Source organism: Carassius carassius, chromosome 17, assembly GCF_963082965.1.
Source record: "Carassius carassius chromosome 17, fCarCar2.1, whole genome shotgun sequence".
NCBI lineage: Eukaryota > Metazoa > Chordata > Actinopteri > Cypriniformes > Cyprinidae > Carassius > Carassius carassius.
In genome coordinates this window covers 33,673,813-33,687,556 of record NC_081771.1, presented here as the reverse complement: position 1 = coordinate 33,687,556, position 13,744 = coordinate 33,673,813, and the positions used below count along the sequence as shown (strand labels likewise).

The 13,744-nt window shown below is 35.7% G+C and overlaps 1 protein-coding gene across 1 annotated transcript; it reads right to left on the bottom strand.

Annotated features, from left to right (window-relative positions):
* Positions 1 to 355: 355 nt before the first annotated feature.
* On the bottom strand, positions 356 to 12,041 carry LOC132090987 (GRB2-related adapter protein 2-like). Its single transcript, XM_059497781.1, has 8 exons — positions 11,883 to 12,041; positions 7,122 to 7,218; positions 6,874 to 6,965; positions 2,956 to 3,075; positions 1,432 to 1,591; positions 1,231 to 1,284; positions 1,078 to 1,152; positions 356 to 658 (listed from the first exon to the last, which is right to left on the bottom strand). Exons 2-8 carry the CDS (start codon positions 7,197 to 7,199, stop codon positions 482 to 484), a joined length of 756 nt encoding a protein of 251 aa, XP_059353764.1. The 5' UTR covers positions 7,200 to 7,218; positions 11,883 to 12,041; the 3' UTR covers positions 356 to 481.
* Positions 12,042 to 13,744: the final 1,703 nt, after the last annotated feature.

Below are 13,744 nucleotides of genomic sequence, written 5' to 3'. Positions count from 1 at the left end.
AAGAGCAATGTGTGTACAGGTGTGTGCTCTGTACACATGACAAGGTGAACGTGTTTCTTAAATTCAGAACTGTTACTGTTTTTTATTTTTATTTTTTATTTTATTTTTTCAAAACTTTACACACAAATCCAAGAACTGCACACACAAAATGCAAAATGCCTCACATCTCTTGCGAAACAAAGCACTGCATTCAAAACATTTGCAAACACCTTTGCCATTGTGTGTTAAATAAAGAATTGTGTGTTGTGTTTTGCAAAAAGTGTTTTCTGAAATTGAATACTCAGTCAAAGTCAAAGTCCGAGGATTAGTAAATGGTTTTGTAGATTTGGTGTGCGCTTCTGCTGTTTAAGCTTTCAGAAATTGTGTGACAAGAAAAGATTTCGTGTGTAAGCAGTTGAAAAAAAAATATGTAATATAAATGTGTTCATAAATCATTATTATAGTTGAAAAGGATTTTGAGCCAAACGTCTGTCACGGCTCCTCAGACAGGATTGGTGTAGTTGACAGGGAAGAGTCCGGTTCTCCCGCGCAGAACACCTTTCCACCAGAAACGATCGGACTGATCTAAAACCTCAATAAGATCTCCAGCGTGAAAGTTCAGCTCGTCTGCATCCTGGGCAGAGAAGTCATACATGGCCCGAACCTGCAGCGCAGACGCCTGCACACACACACACACACACACACACACACACACACACACACACACACACACACACACACACACAGACACACACACAGACACACACACACACACACACACACACACACACATACACACACACACACACATACACACACACACACACACACAGAGACACACACACACACACACACACACACACACACACACAGACACACACACACACACACACACACAGACACACACACATAGAACCGGCTCATTCAGTGCTCTAATGATTATGCATTATTCGTACATATTATGTGCATAACATGACCTGATGTCACCTGTGTGTGTGTGTGTGTGTGTGCATGTGTGTGTGAGTGTCTGTGAGAGTGTGTGTGTGTGTGTGTGTGTGTGTGTGTGTGTGTGTGTGTGTGTGTGTGTGTGTGTGTGACCTGTGGTGGGGGTGGTGGCGAGGGTTCAGCTGGGCGAGGACAGGCTGGAGCTGGTGTTCTGTAATTGTGTCTCTCCTGCAGAAGAAAAGCATAGTTTGAGACAGAAGCTCATCAGATGACTGAGTGACGGCACATGAGTGACAGCAGCTGTACCTGAGAGATGGGGGGCAGCTCAGCAGACTTCCTGTGCGGGAAATCAGGTGCATTCTGGGGGAGAGAATGAGACCAAACAGAAAGAAACACCATCACTGAGTGTTTGGAGAGAAAGCATGTTCTGAAGACAATGTGAGGCGAGCAGAAGCCGTGAGTGTTTCAGGTGTTTGCTGTGTGTTTATCATGTGTGGCTGGACTCACCCGCTGCTCTGTGAGCAGGAAGACACGGCTCTGCTTGGAGATGGAGTTTTGTGTGTAGTACTCCACCAGTCTGTTGAGGGAGCTGAAGGTCTCGTTCCACAGATAATACTGACCACGCCGGTCTCTCATCACTTTAAAGTGCTGCACGTCACTCTCATGTCTGCGAGCACAAACATCATTATGGTTCTGTGTCTTCATTTTTGCCTATTTCCAAGGGGGTTCCTCAAGGCTCTGTATTAGGGCCCATATTATTTTCAATTTATATAAACAAACTTTGTGAAAATCTTTCGAATGCTATGTATCACTTTTATGCTGATGACACTGTTATTTACTGTACTGCATCATCTACTGCACAAGCCCTTGAGCTTTTGCAGTCTGCATTTAATACTGTTCAGAACCGTTTAAAACAGCTTAAGCTGGTCTTAAATGTACAAAAGTCAAAAATAATGGTATTCACAAACTCAAGACAACTTCCAGTTTCTTCTTCAAGCATCTCAACTTTTGAAGGAAATGAAATTGAATTAGTTAACAGTTATAAATATAATATAATATAATATAATATAATCATTGATTTTAAATTATGTTTCAGAACCCATGTTAGCAATCTGGTTTCTAAGCTTAAGATAAAGCTTGGCTATCTCTACAGATCAAAATCATGCTTATCCATTCGCGCTAGAGAATACCTGGTGATGGCCACTTTTCTTCCCATATTAGATTATGGTGATCTGATATATATGAATGCTTCTGCCCAATGTTTGAAGAAACTGGATGTTGTGTATCATTGTGCATTACGTTTTTTTACTGGTTGTGGTTATAGGACACATCATTGTATCCTTTATTATAAAGCAAAATGGCCCCCTCTTTATGCAGGAAGGTACACTCACTGGCTATGTTTCATTTACAAGGCACTTCTTGGACTAGCTCCTACTTATTTGAGTGTCCTTTTAACAAGTAATCATGGCCATTATGGATTACGTTCAAATGATGTACTACACTTGTTGGTACCCCGTGTCAAAACAGAAATAGGGAAAAAAAGCCTTTATGTTTGCAGCACCTTCTGCCTGGAACCTTCTTCAGAAATCAGACAGTTTGTTTCAACTCTGAAGAATGTGGAGCAGGTGAACACTGGTCAGTGTAATTGTTCATAAAGTTATATTAAGCCTTATTCAGCACTGGGTCTTGTGATATATATATATATATATATATATATATATATATATATATATATATATATATATATATATATATATATGTATGTGTATTTGATGTGGTCTTTTTATATGTTGGAAACTGTTCCTTATGTTTGTTTTTTGTTTGTTTTTTACGCTGCATCTTGGCCAGGTCTCTCTTGTAAAAGAGATTTTAATCTCAATGAGTTTTACCTGGTTAAATAAAGGATAAATAAAATAAAATAAAAATAAAATTATGAAAACTATATGGAATGTATTGTTAAACATTGAAAGCAGTGTGTGAGTGTGTGTGTGCGTGTGTGTGTGTGTGTGCGTGTGTGTGTGTGTGCTGTACCTGACTGAAATGGAGAATTCTCCCGGTGCACTCTGGGAGCCTCGGATGAGGAAGGATCCGAATGGTTGATACATCAGCTCTTCCTGTGCTGAGTGGCGGCTGGTGTTCTCCTGATACCAGCTGCAGAAACACTGCTTTAATACCACACCTTCTCAACAGAATCTAAACAATGTTTGTGTAAAGCACAAATACTTAAAAACAAACTTAAGTAAAGTACAGTAACTCGCTAATTAAAATGCTGTCAACCAATGGTCATGATTGCGTTTTGTGGTCCACCAGCCCCCAAAATTTAATTAAATTAATTTCTAAATCCTATCACTACAAGTCTTCTCCTCTAGATGTCACTGTTTTATGTTTTACATAGACAGTTTAGTTTATAAAGTTGGCTTTATTAAAACTGCATGAAACAGAAGGTTCCTTAAAATGTACTAATATATCGTTTTATGCTTCTAGTTCTTAAATAGCTACTAGTATTTATTCCATTGAGTACTAGTACTTATTCGTTAGCTACTAGTACTTATACTTCAGGAACTAGTACTTATAATTAAGTCACTGGTGACTTTCTGAAGATACTAGTGCTTATTCATTAGATACCACGTGAGATACTAGTAATTATTTCAGTAGTGACTTGAAACTACTCTGCTGTTTTCTAGTAACACATTCCACATTTTTTACCATTGACTTCTATGGGTTTGGAATAAGTGCTAGTATCTAATAAATTCACACTAATATCTATTAAAGAAGTACTAGTAGCTAATAAATGTGTATTGGTACCTACTGAATAAGTTATAGTAGCTATTAAATAAGTACTAGTGTTTATTAAATAAGAACTAGTGGAAAAATGTGCACTAGTATCTTCTGAAGTACTATTTCCTAATAAATGTCTACTAGTATTAAATGCATACGTACTAGTAGCTAATAAATGTGTAATATCTACTGAAAAAGTACTAGTTTCTAATAAATGTGTACTAGTATCTATTAAGTACTTTTAACGTGTACTAGTATCTATTGAATAAGTACTTTTAACGTGTACTAGTATCTAATGAATAAGTACTTTTAACGTGTTCTAGTATCTATTGAATAAGTACTTTTAACGTGTACTAGTATCTATTGAATAGTACTTTTAACGTGTACTAGTATCTACTGAATAGTATCTATTGGATAAGTACTTTTAACGTGTACTAGTATCTATTGAATAAGTACTTTTAACGTGTACTAGTATCTATTGAATAAGTACTTTTAACATGTACTAGTATCTATCGAATAGTATCTATTGAATAAGTACTTTTAACGTGTACTAGTATCTACTGAATAGTATCTATTGGATAAGTACTTTTAACATGTACTAGTATCTATTGAATAAGTACTTTTAACATGTACTAGTATCTATCGAATAGTATCTATTGAATAAGTACTTTTAACGTGTACTAGTATCTACTGAATAGTATCTATTGGATAAGTACTTTTAACATGTACTAGTATCTAATGAATAAGTACTTTTAACGTGTACTAGTATCTATTGAATAAGTACTTTTAACATGTACTAGTATCTATCGAATAGTATCTATTGAATAAGTACTTTTAACGTGTACTAGTATCTACTGAATAGTATCTATTGGATAAGTACTTTTAACATGTACTAGTATCTAATGAATAAGTACTTTTAACGTGTACTAGTATCTATTGAATAAGTATTTTTAACGTGTACTAGTATCTATTGGATAAGTACTTTTAACGTGTACTAGTATCTATTGAATAAGTATTTTTAACGTGTACTAGTATCTATTGGATAAGTACTTTTAACCTGTACTAGTATTTATTGAATAAGTACTAGTAGCTAATATACAGTAGCTAATAAATACATAGTAGTATCTAGTAAAATGGAACTAATATCGAATGAATAAATACTAATATATAATAAATAAATACTAAAAACAATTTAATAGGTATAAGTATCTAAAAATAGGTACTAGAATATATTGATTAAGTACAAGTATCTAATAATAGGCACTAGCATCTAAAATAAATACTAATACCAAGTAATTTAAAGGCATTCTCTTTCCCCAGTATGATCCTTCTTTCAATATTATTTCACAGAAATGTGAAATAATTTCTCTAGCAGTATCTCTACCAACAGTAATTAATGCCCCCCCAAAGAGTCAGTGTGTGTTATGAGTTATGATGTGTATCTTTCCTGGGCATCAGTGGAACTGTCCAATAGTTATGTTTAGGTAAACCTAGAAAAGAGTATGTATATTCTAATTTTAATTATAATTAGAAAATGCATATAGACAAACAATACTTTCAAAAATATATCTCCCCTGATAATATTTTATGTGAAAAAGTGTGTCAAATAGCCTTGGTCTCCCATATATCTTCACAAAGACTTTTGACCTGATCTCAAGCCACACTTCTTGAAGACAACAACAGCTACAGACTGAAACATATGTAACCTAGCGCTATTCTAGGAAGAATCCACTTTAACATCATACACAAACCTTGTAAGACCGATTACTTAATGACAAAACTATATTTATACTGCTTTTTTTTCTCTCAGATACCGTTTCCTCTTTTCTGTGTATCCTACACACAAGACTGGGTAATCTTCAGAGATTTTAAATGTTAACAAATTCAGAAGGTTGTTGCAATGCTTTATTATCCATTTTCATATAGTTTCACCTATCCAGTTCAATATATTTCATTTACTAGACATATTTTATGTTTTTTAGGTATCCTGCAAGACTTAGGATGAGACTATGAGGAAGAAGTTTTCATAGTTTCATTTCGGAAAGGCCCAGTGAAACACTTAATAACAGTTATGAAAAAAAAAAAGCCAAAGAGAGACAATAGTAAGTTTAGCAACAGATGTGATGTAACTTCTTAAATAAGCCTGTAGTGATGGTCAACATTACTGGTGTTTTGCAGTTGCTGGTCAACAGAGACAAACCAACCTGGTCTCATGGCAGTTCATACTCATTTTAAGAGGTGACTAATTCGTAGGACCTCACTCCTACAAAATCATAAGATTTTTGCTAAATCATAGGCATTTTAGGAGTTTGTATGAATTTGTACAAATAACCTACACCTAAACCTACCCTTCACTGGGGTCTAGACAAATCATACAAGTGAGGTCTTAAGAATTGGTATGAATTAGCCACCTTGTAAAATACTCACAGATTGGTTGTGAGATAGTATTGGAGAAACACAGAAAGAGTGCTGCGGAGGACAGAAATGGTTGAGCTCAGTGGAGCATAATAAAGAAAAACAAACAGCTGTTGGTTAAACTATCTTTTTATCTATTTGCCGACGGTCTGCAACCAGTCACATTATTCACCTGAAGGCTTTGTGGGAGGGATATATTTAAAATGTAACCAATAAGGTCACTTTTCTGTAATGGTATTGGGTGTGATAAACCACACGTTCACCAATGAAATGCCTTTTGAGGAAAGTCTTTTTTGCTCAGTGGCCCAATATCTGTCTGGTTTAGCGGTGGGTTTAGTTTCAAATCCATTTTAACATGAATGACCAAAAGCTGTGAATGTCCCCCTGAAATTTTTTTTTTACTTGCATGACAACAAATGGCTTTTGCTCAGAAGAACACCTTAGTAACATACATCCAAATTGGTACATATTTGGCAGTGACCATGATATTCCCCATGTCTTGTCAGTAATACTCCCAGATTTTTCAGAAAATCTGAGGTGTGTACAGGAGTTTACTGGTCCATATACAACTCTTTTCAGTTAATAGTCCCCACTAAGTACTAGTATCTAATAAATAATTACCAGTATCTATGGAATAGACACTAGCAGCTAAAAATATGTACTAGTAGCATAACAATAGAAATTGGTACACTTTATAGATTAAGTGTAAAAATGGCTTGCCACAGTGGTGTTCAAGTGAGATGTGACGTCTTTTACCTTGGAAAGTGGATGTTGATGTAATTCCGAGGAACAAATCCCTCCATGCCATTTATTTCTGCTTTGAACCAGTCATCATTGGTGCCTAAAATCTACAGAGGAGCATGTGATGATTTAACTCACTGAAAGAGTAATGAACAAACTCTGGTTTAAGTATCTGAACGTGTCAGAATAACTGAATAAGTGTATCGGTGGATATTTGATACTGTATAGATGTGTGCTTCTGTGATGTAGATGTTGAAACAAACCTTGATTGTATCTCCCTTCCTGAAGCTCAGCTCGTCCTCTGCTGTGGCGCTGAAGTCATATTTCCCCATCGCCTCCATGATGGAGACAACTCAGAGACTAGAACCAGAAACACTGCATAAACGGGGTGCAACTTTCAAGAGTCTAAACATATTATATGCCAGTCAAACACTGCATAGAGCCAGCTGAACACACACTAAAGCACAACCACATGAAAGAGACAGATCACCCAGACATCACAGTTCTGCCGAATACTGACCCTTGTGGCACACCAAACCCGTCTGACTCTCTGTCCTGAGCACTGGGGTTTGGGTGAACAATCTCAGTCAGTCTTTCATGTAACCCATGGTTTAGAGAACAAAAATAAATGTTAAAACTTAAAAGAAAGAAAGAAACCTGGATTTTTTTCTAAGAATTTTTTTTCTTTTTTCTTTTTTTCTTGTCTTTTTTTTTTTTTTTTACATTTTCCTGACACAATGGGAACATTAAAAAAATGTTCTTAGAGGATATTTTAGTTAGCTGGGATGTCAAAAACTGTCACTCTAAAACAACAACAACAACAACAACAACAAGGTTTAGCTTCAACAAAAACAATCAATTGCAAAAATATTTTTGAGTTATAACTTCTAATGAAATTATGTTTGATCAACAAACAGCTTTGACATAAAGGAACTTAATAATTTGTTGCATAAAGTTAATACGTAATTGGAAAAATGCCTTAGAACCAACTAATCTATTTCAGGTGAAATTAACAGCTAGCATAGCACATGCTAAATGTAAATCATTTAGCATGTTAATGTAATGAATATGTCTTTGGCCTTAGCGCAGTCTGAATGAGTTGAAACTTATTTTAGAGGTTGTGTAACAGTATGAATGGTGTACAACAAAACACATTCCGCTTTGGTGAGAACTCAGCTAATTATAATAGCTACAATTCAAATTTCTCACTAGAACTGGCACCAAAAGTGAGAAAAGTTGGTCAAAAACTTACAGCTACACACAAACTGACCATCAAGTGCAACTTTCAGAACCATCTTTCAGATGGAGGTGTTTCGGTGGATTCGGTCGTGTCCCCTTCCTCCCTGTATGTGGTCTTCAGAGGCAGTATTTCCAGCGAGTGGATGCAGTGTATATCCACCCACAATTTAACCATGAGCCCTGCTCTTCAGCACGATGCCAACCACAGGAAAACTTCAGCACAACAGAAACTATCTTTAAATGTCAAACACAACAGCATACAACATTAACAGCTCCATCCCTTCACTTAAAATAATGCTGAATTTCATCATTTTCTGTATCAAGTCCTAAAATGCATGCTGGGAAGTAAAAATCCACTACCCTGTTAAATTACTAAAACTTAAAAAGTGCAGATATTTGAGTTTAATTGCACACAATATTAGGCTGATGTGATTAAATGCTCTCCTCGCAGTAAAATGACCACAAGGCCATCTATAGCACATGCAATTTGTGTTTAGTTTACATATATAGTCTAATTTGTGTCATGTTATATATTTTGCATGCACACTTTTGTCTATTTTTAATATATATATATAAATTAAATTAAATTTATGCATTTAGCAGACACTTTTATCCAAAGCGACTTACAGTGCATTCAGGCTAACAATTTTCGCCTATCATGTGTTCCTTGGGAAACAAACCAAAGAGTGCATGAGTGAGTGTGTGTGTGTGTGTGTGTGTGTGTGTGTGTGAGTGAGTGCGAGAGTGAGTGTGTGTCTGTGTGTGTGTGTGTGTGTGCATGTGTGCGTGCGTGCATGCATGTGTGTGTGTGTGTGTGTGTGCTCTTGTTTTTGTATCATATCAGGACACAACTCTGTATAATGTCATGGGTATGACACAGGTATTACAAGAAGAGGGTGACTTATGAGGACATAACCCATGTCCCCATTTTTCAAAACACTTATAAATCATACAGAATGAGTTTTTTTGAGAAAGTAAAATGCACAAAGTTTCCTGTGAGGGTTAGGTGTAGGGTTGGTGTAGGGCCATAGAATATACAGTTTGTACAGTATAAAAACCATTACACCTATGGGATGAACACACTTTTCACAAAAACAAACGTGTGTGTGTGTGGTCCTTGTCGTTTCTGTGTCTCCAGAACAAATTTCTTCTAATGATCAAAATATGTCAACTGTGATTGCATTTTCATTGCTTTCAGACAAACTGCATTCAATGACCACATTTCTCAAAATCCACGAAACACTTTTGTCATTCATGCAAAACACTGTACATTTTCAGCAAATTTCCCGAATCACACTGCTTTCAAAACTGATAAAAGCACATCTAGTTTGGCTTCCGTATTGAACAGTGCTTCTTAGAAAAAAAATTAAAAAACTGTATACCATCTATACAAAATGAAACAAATTGGAAATAATTGTGTACTGTAATGTAAACATGGAGCATACACTACAGTGAATTCTAAACAGTAGAGAGTGTCATTCTTGTTTTGTAAAAAAATTGTATGAAACCAAATATAGTTTAATTCTGTCTGTTGTTAGTGTTTTAGGTCATTGTTTTATGAGTGAAAAAGTGTTCTTGTTAAGTAAAACCTTCAGTGTTATAAAAGAATGAGTTGATCTGAAACATACAAAGTGTTTTGGTAGTTTTACTGCATTTTGAATGTTTAATAACTGCTGTGCCTCGATGAAAGTTGGTTATGAGAGTGTTGATAAGTTTTGATAAGGTGACCTACATATCCAGAATTGTGTCTTAACAATTGCAAAAACAAACAACCAAAACAAAAAACTGTAAATTAATAATTAGAATTTGACTTGCAGCCGTGCATTTGTTTAAGTACTAATAGGTCCACTAAATTTCTTTTTAGAAAGGATATTATGAAATTATGATTAAACACGTCACTTTTCACACAGACGTTTGTGTAAGTGACTTGTGTTTGAGAACAATTTAAGAAATTTTCTCGGGACTTCTGACAACATCATGGTAGAGAAATCGTAATGGTTGTAATCAAGTATGAATGCTGCGTCAAAACGGCATTCAATTAAAAGACAAAGTCATAACCAAAACGTTTCCACATGTAAATGATGTTAAGCATTGAAAAGTAAAAAAACTAATTAAAAAAAAGGAAATTTCCTCAGTGAAGTGATTTAAGGGGGCGGTTAAATGTTTTAAATCGGATCTTTGGGGTACATTACTCACTTTGTCTTTGGAAACGTAAGTATTTTATGTTGCTTCTGAACACTAGTACTACATTAAAAAAAAACAAACATCTAAACCAAATAAGAAATATATGTGACCCTGGAGCACAAAACCAGTCATAAAGGGTACATTTTTCAAAATTGAGATTTATGCATCATCTGAAAGCTGAATAAATAATATTTTCATTGTTTTATGGTTTATTAGGAGGACAATATTTGGCTGACAATATTCACCTTTAAAATTGTCCAAATGAAGTTCTTAGCAATGCATATTACTAATCAAACATTAAGTTTTGATACATACACAGTAGAAATTCTTTACTTAATATCCTAATGATTTTTGGCATAAAAGAGAAATGTATAAGTGTGACTCACACAATGTATTGTTGTCTATTGCTACAGATATACCTGTGCTACTGATGACTGCTTCTGTGCTGAAGGGACACATATAGGCTACACATCATCATTCCGTTCATAAGTTTTCAACCCCTGACTCAATGCATTGTATTTCCTTCTGGAGCATCAGATAGCTGTGTTTGAGACCCTCAGTTGTCCTCAGTGTGAAAATATGGATATCAAAATCATAAGCTCACTGTTGGAAAGGGTCAAATACACAAAAGATGTTGGAAAACCAGAGACTGTGCAGGACCTGGAGGATTTTTAAGATGAGCTGCTCATGAACAACTATCACAAAACATCAAGACTGGCGTGGATCATCCAGGTAACGACACACAGTATTACGATCTAAGGGTAAGTAAAGTTTTTGTCTATGTGGGTTGAATATATAACTGTTATTAAGGCAGTACCAAACAGCATGCAGTTTTCATGATACCACTTAATCTGTTAAAATGATGCACATTTTGTATGTTCTGCAGAGGGTTGGTGAGGCTTCTGTAGAAGCAGAATTTCCCCTGAATGCGTGACGTGTTCGTCTGAGGTTTGTCCTGTAAGCTGCTCATGTTCTGCTCACCTGCTTCCGTGCGTTTCTGCAGCTGCACCAGTGCACACACTTTCATCTCATTTGTGTATGGTTTTTGCTCACGGATCACAGGCAGATTTGCTTCACCGAAACACACGTTTGATCTCAGTGTAAAACTGGAATCGTGTAAAATAACAGCTCAGTGATGTGCCTGACATTAGATAGCAGAGCTAGTGGTCACCCTTCACTTTATATTGGTCAGTGGGTTTATTTATTTTGCTAGTTTATTAAAGTTGTTGTCCCTTTAGGTCGATTTTATTCTATTGAATAAAATACCTGGTATTTCTTTAAAATACTGTTGTTCTGATAAAACAGTTCAGTCTTTTAGTCCAAACCTGCCTTCTGACTCTTGAATGGTGTGCTTTTGTTGTGCCAAAATATGTTCAATTAAAATACCAAAAACAAGCATTTTTATAAGTTTGACTCAGAGATCCTGTGATTCTAGCCTCTGTTTCCTTTTTAACAGACTCTACATGTGTGAGTTTTTCATTAGCAAAACCTCTCATATCTCTTCATGAGTCTCTCCGGTGTTTGTTCCTCCTTCTCAATGCTGAACGTTCAGAAAGAGACACTGAAGGATCATCTGAATCTAGAAAGATCATTGTACTTACAGCTCATGAAATGATGATCGTCTGAGCCTCACGATGTCAGCTTCACCTGCAGCTCCGCGCTCAGATATTATTCATATTTGGAGGCAGAACAGAAGCTTATCTCGCATTCAACACGACACTCATGCATGACTGCAAAAAGGGGAAATAGAAAGTGTAAATCATCTCCCCCTCCCACTGCCAACACACACACTTCCTGTCCGTATGAACACAGTTTCATCTGACACACATAAGCAGTTCAGTCTATTTGCACTTCTGTTATTTCGGTTGACTGGCTTCTTTTGCACTGTTTTCATTTTTTGGTGATTTCACACATTCACCAGAATCACCAGGGGTTTGTTTCCCGTACAATGATGCAACGCACAGCTTAACCTCCATAGTTTGAAGTACGATGTAGAAACTAACTTCCTGCATTGGTTCAACATTACAGGCCTGTTGTGAGTGAGGTGACACACAGGTGCTGGAGCAATCACCTATTACAATTAATCAATTGCTAACACACTTTATCTGATTAATTTCTCCTAATTACAGAAAATAATAGCAGCACTTTTCAGTATTCTGTGCACAGTAGCACATAAAACATATTTCATGTGTGATTTAAACATGTGAAGTTGATGTTTTCTGTAATTAGTGTCCCTGCAGCACAGAAGCAGTCATTAGGTATCACAGCTATATCTGTAGAAATAGACAACAACACATTGTATGGGTCACAATTATCAATTTTTCTTTTATGGCAAAAATCATTAGGATATTAAGTAAAGATCATGTTCCATTTGGTGAAGATATTTTGTACATTTCCTACCATAAATACAGCAAAACTTAATTTTTGATTAGTAATATGCATTGCTAAGAACTTCATTTGGACAAATTTAAAGGTGATTTTCTCAATATTTAGATTTTTGTTTGCGCCCTCAGATTCCAGATTTTCAAATGTTGTCCTCCTAACAAACCAGACATCAATGGAAAGCTTATTTATTCCAAATAATAAATAAAATATCCTTATGACTGTTTTCTTCTGGTCCAGGGTCACATTTGGCAGATGATGTTGAGTTTATTTATTGATTGATTGTTCAGTGTACAGTAATTATACTCTATTGTTGACTTGACATTAACTTGAGCTGGTTGAACTTTTCTTTTCGTCTACGGTAAGATCTCTTTAAGGCAGTGCAGTGAAGATGAACTATTCTTAGCATTCTGCTGAACTTCTCTGTGTCTGTTTCCATCATATGCTGTAATAGACAGAATGATCCTGATTGTTTAAGGAGGTCTGTGTGACTGTGATGTGAAGAGATCTCACTAGTGTTCTCCATCTGTGTGTCATCATGAGTTTAATTCTCTCAAAAAGGGAGAATATGTGTTTGACTAAGGTTTGTAAAGCTGGTGTGTAGTTTTAAAGATGTGTTTATAGCTGTGAGAAAATAGTGAATTGTTTCATGAATTGCTGGTTTGCAATCGTATACAGTAGTTTAACGCTAATGTTATATAATACGATATTGTAGCAAACAGCAGATCTTTGTAAGTCCACATGCATGTCATACTAATAAGAAACTTTGCTTCCAACCACAGACTGAGAGCTGCAGTTCCAACCACACAACTCTGCAATGCTGTTTGCAATCTGTTTAACTATTTTAGTAATGAGGAACTTTCAACCATAGATAGCAAATTATGATTTTGTTAAAAACACAGTGAAGCACAACATTACCTATGTGAGCTAAACCATGGATAACTTCTCATTGCTTTGACACAACATGCATTTAATGAAAACATTTGTTTCTCTTTCAGACATGAACAAGAGCAAAACACAATGTAGCTATACGCCACGTTTACATGCTCTTTACGAATCTGTTAAACTTAAGCTCAATATC

What these genes read in the sequence shown, in the direction of transcription:
- LOC132090987 (XM_059497781.1), bottom strand. Translation starts at nt 7,199, where the DNA reads ATGGAGGCGATGGGGAAATATGACTTCAGCGCCACAGCAGAGGACGAG. An exon ending in GAATTCTCCATTTCAGTCAG is followed by an intron (nt 1,592 to 2,955) that starts GTACAGCACACA and finishes TTGTGCTCGCAG; the next exon opens with ACATGAGAGTGACGTGCAGC. An exon ending in AGCTGCCCCCCATCTCTCAG is followed by an intron (nt 1,153 to 1,230) that starts GTACAGCTGCTG and finishes TTTCTTCTGCAG; the next exon opens with GAGAGACACAATTACAGAAC.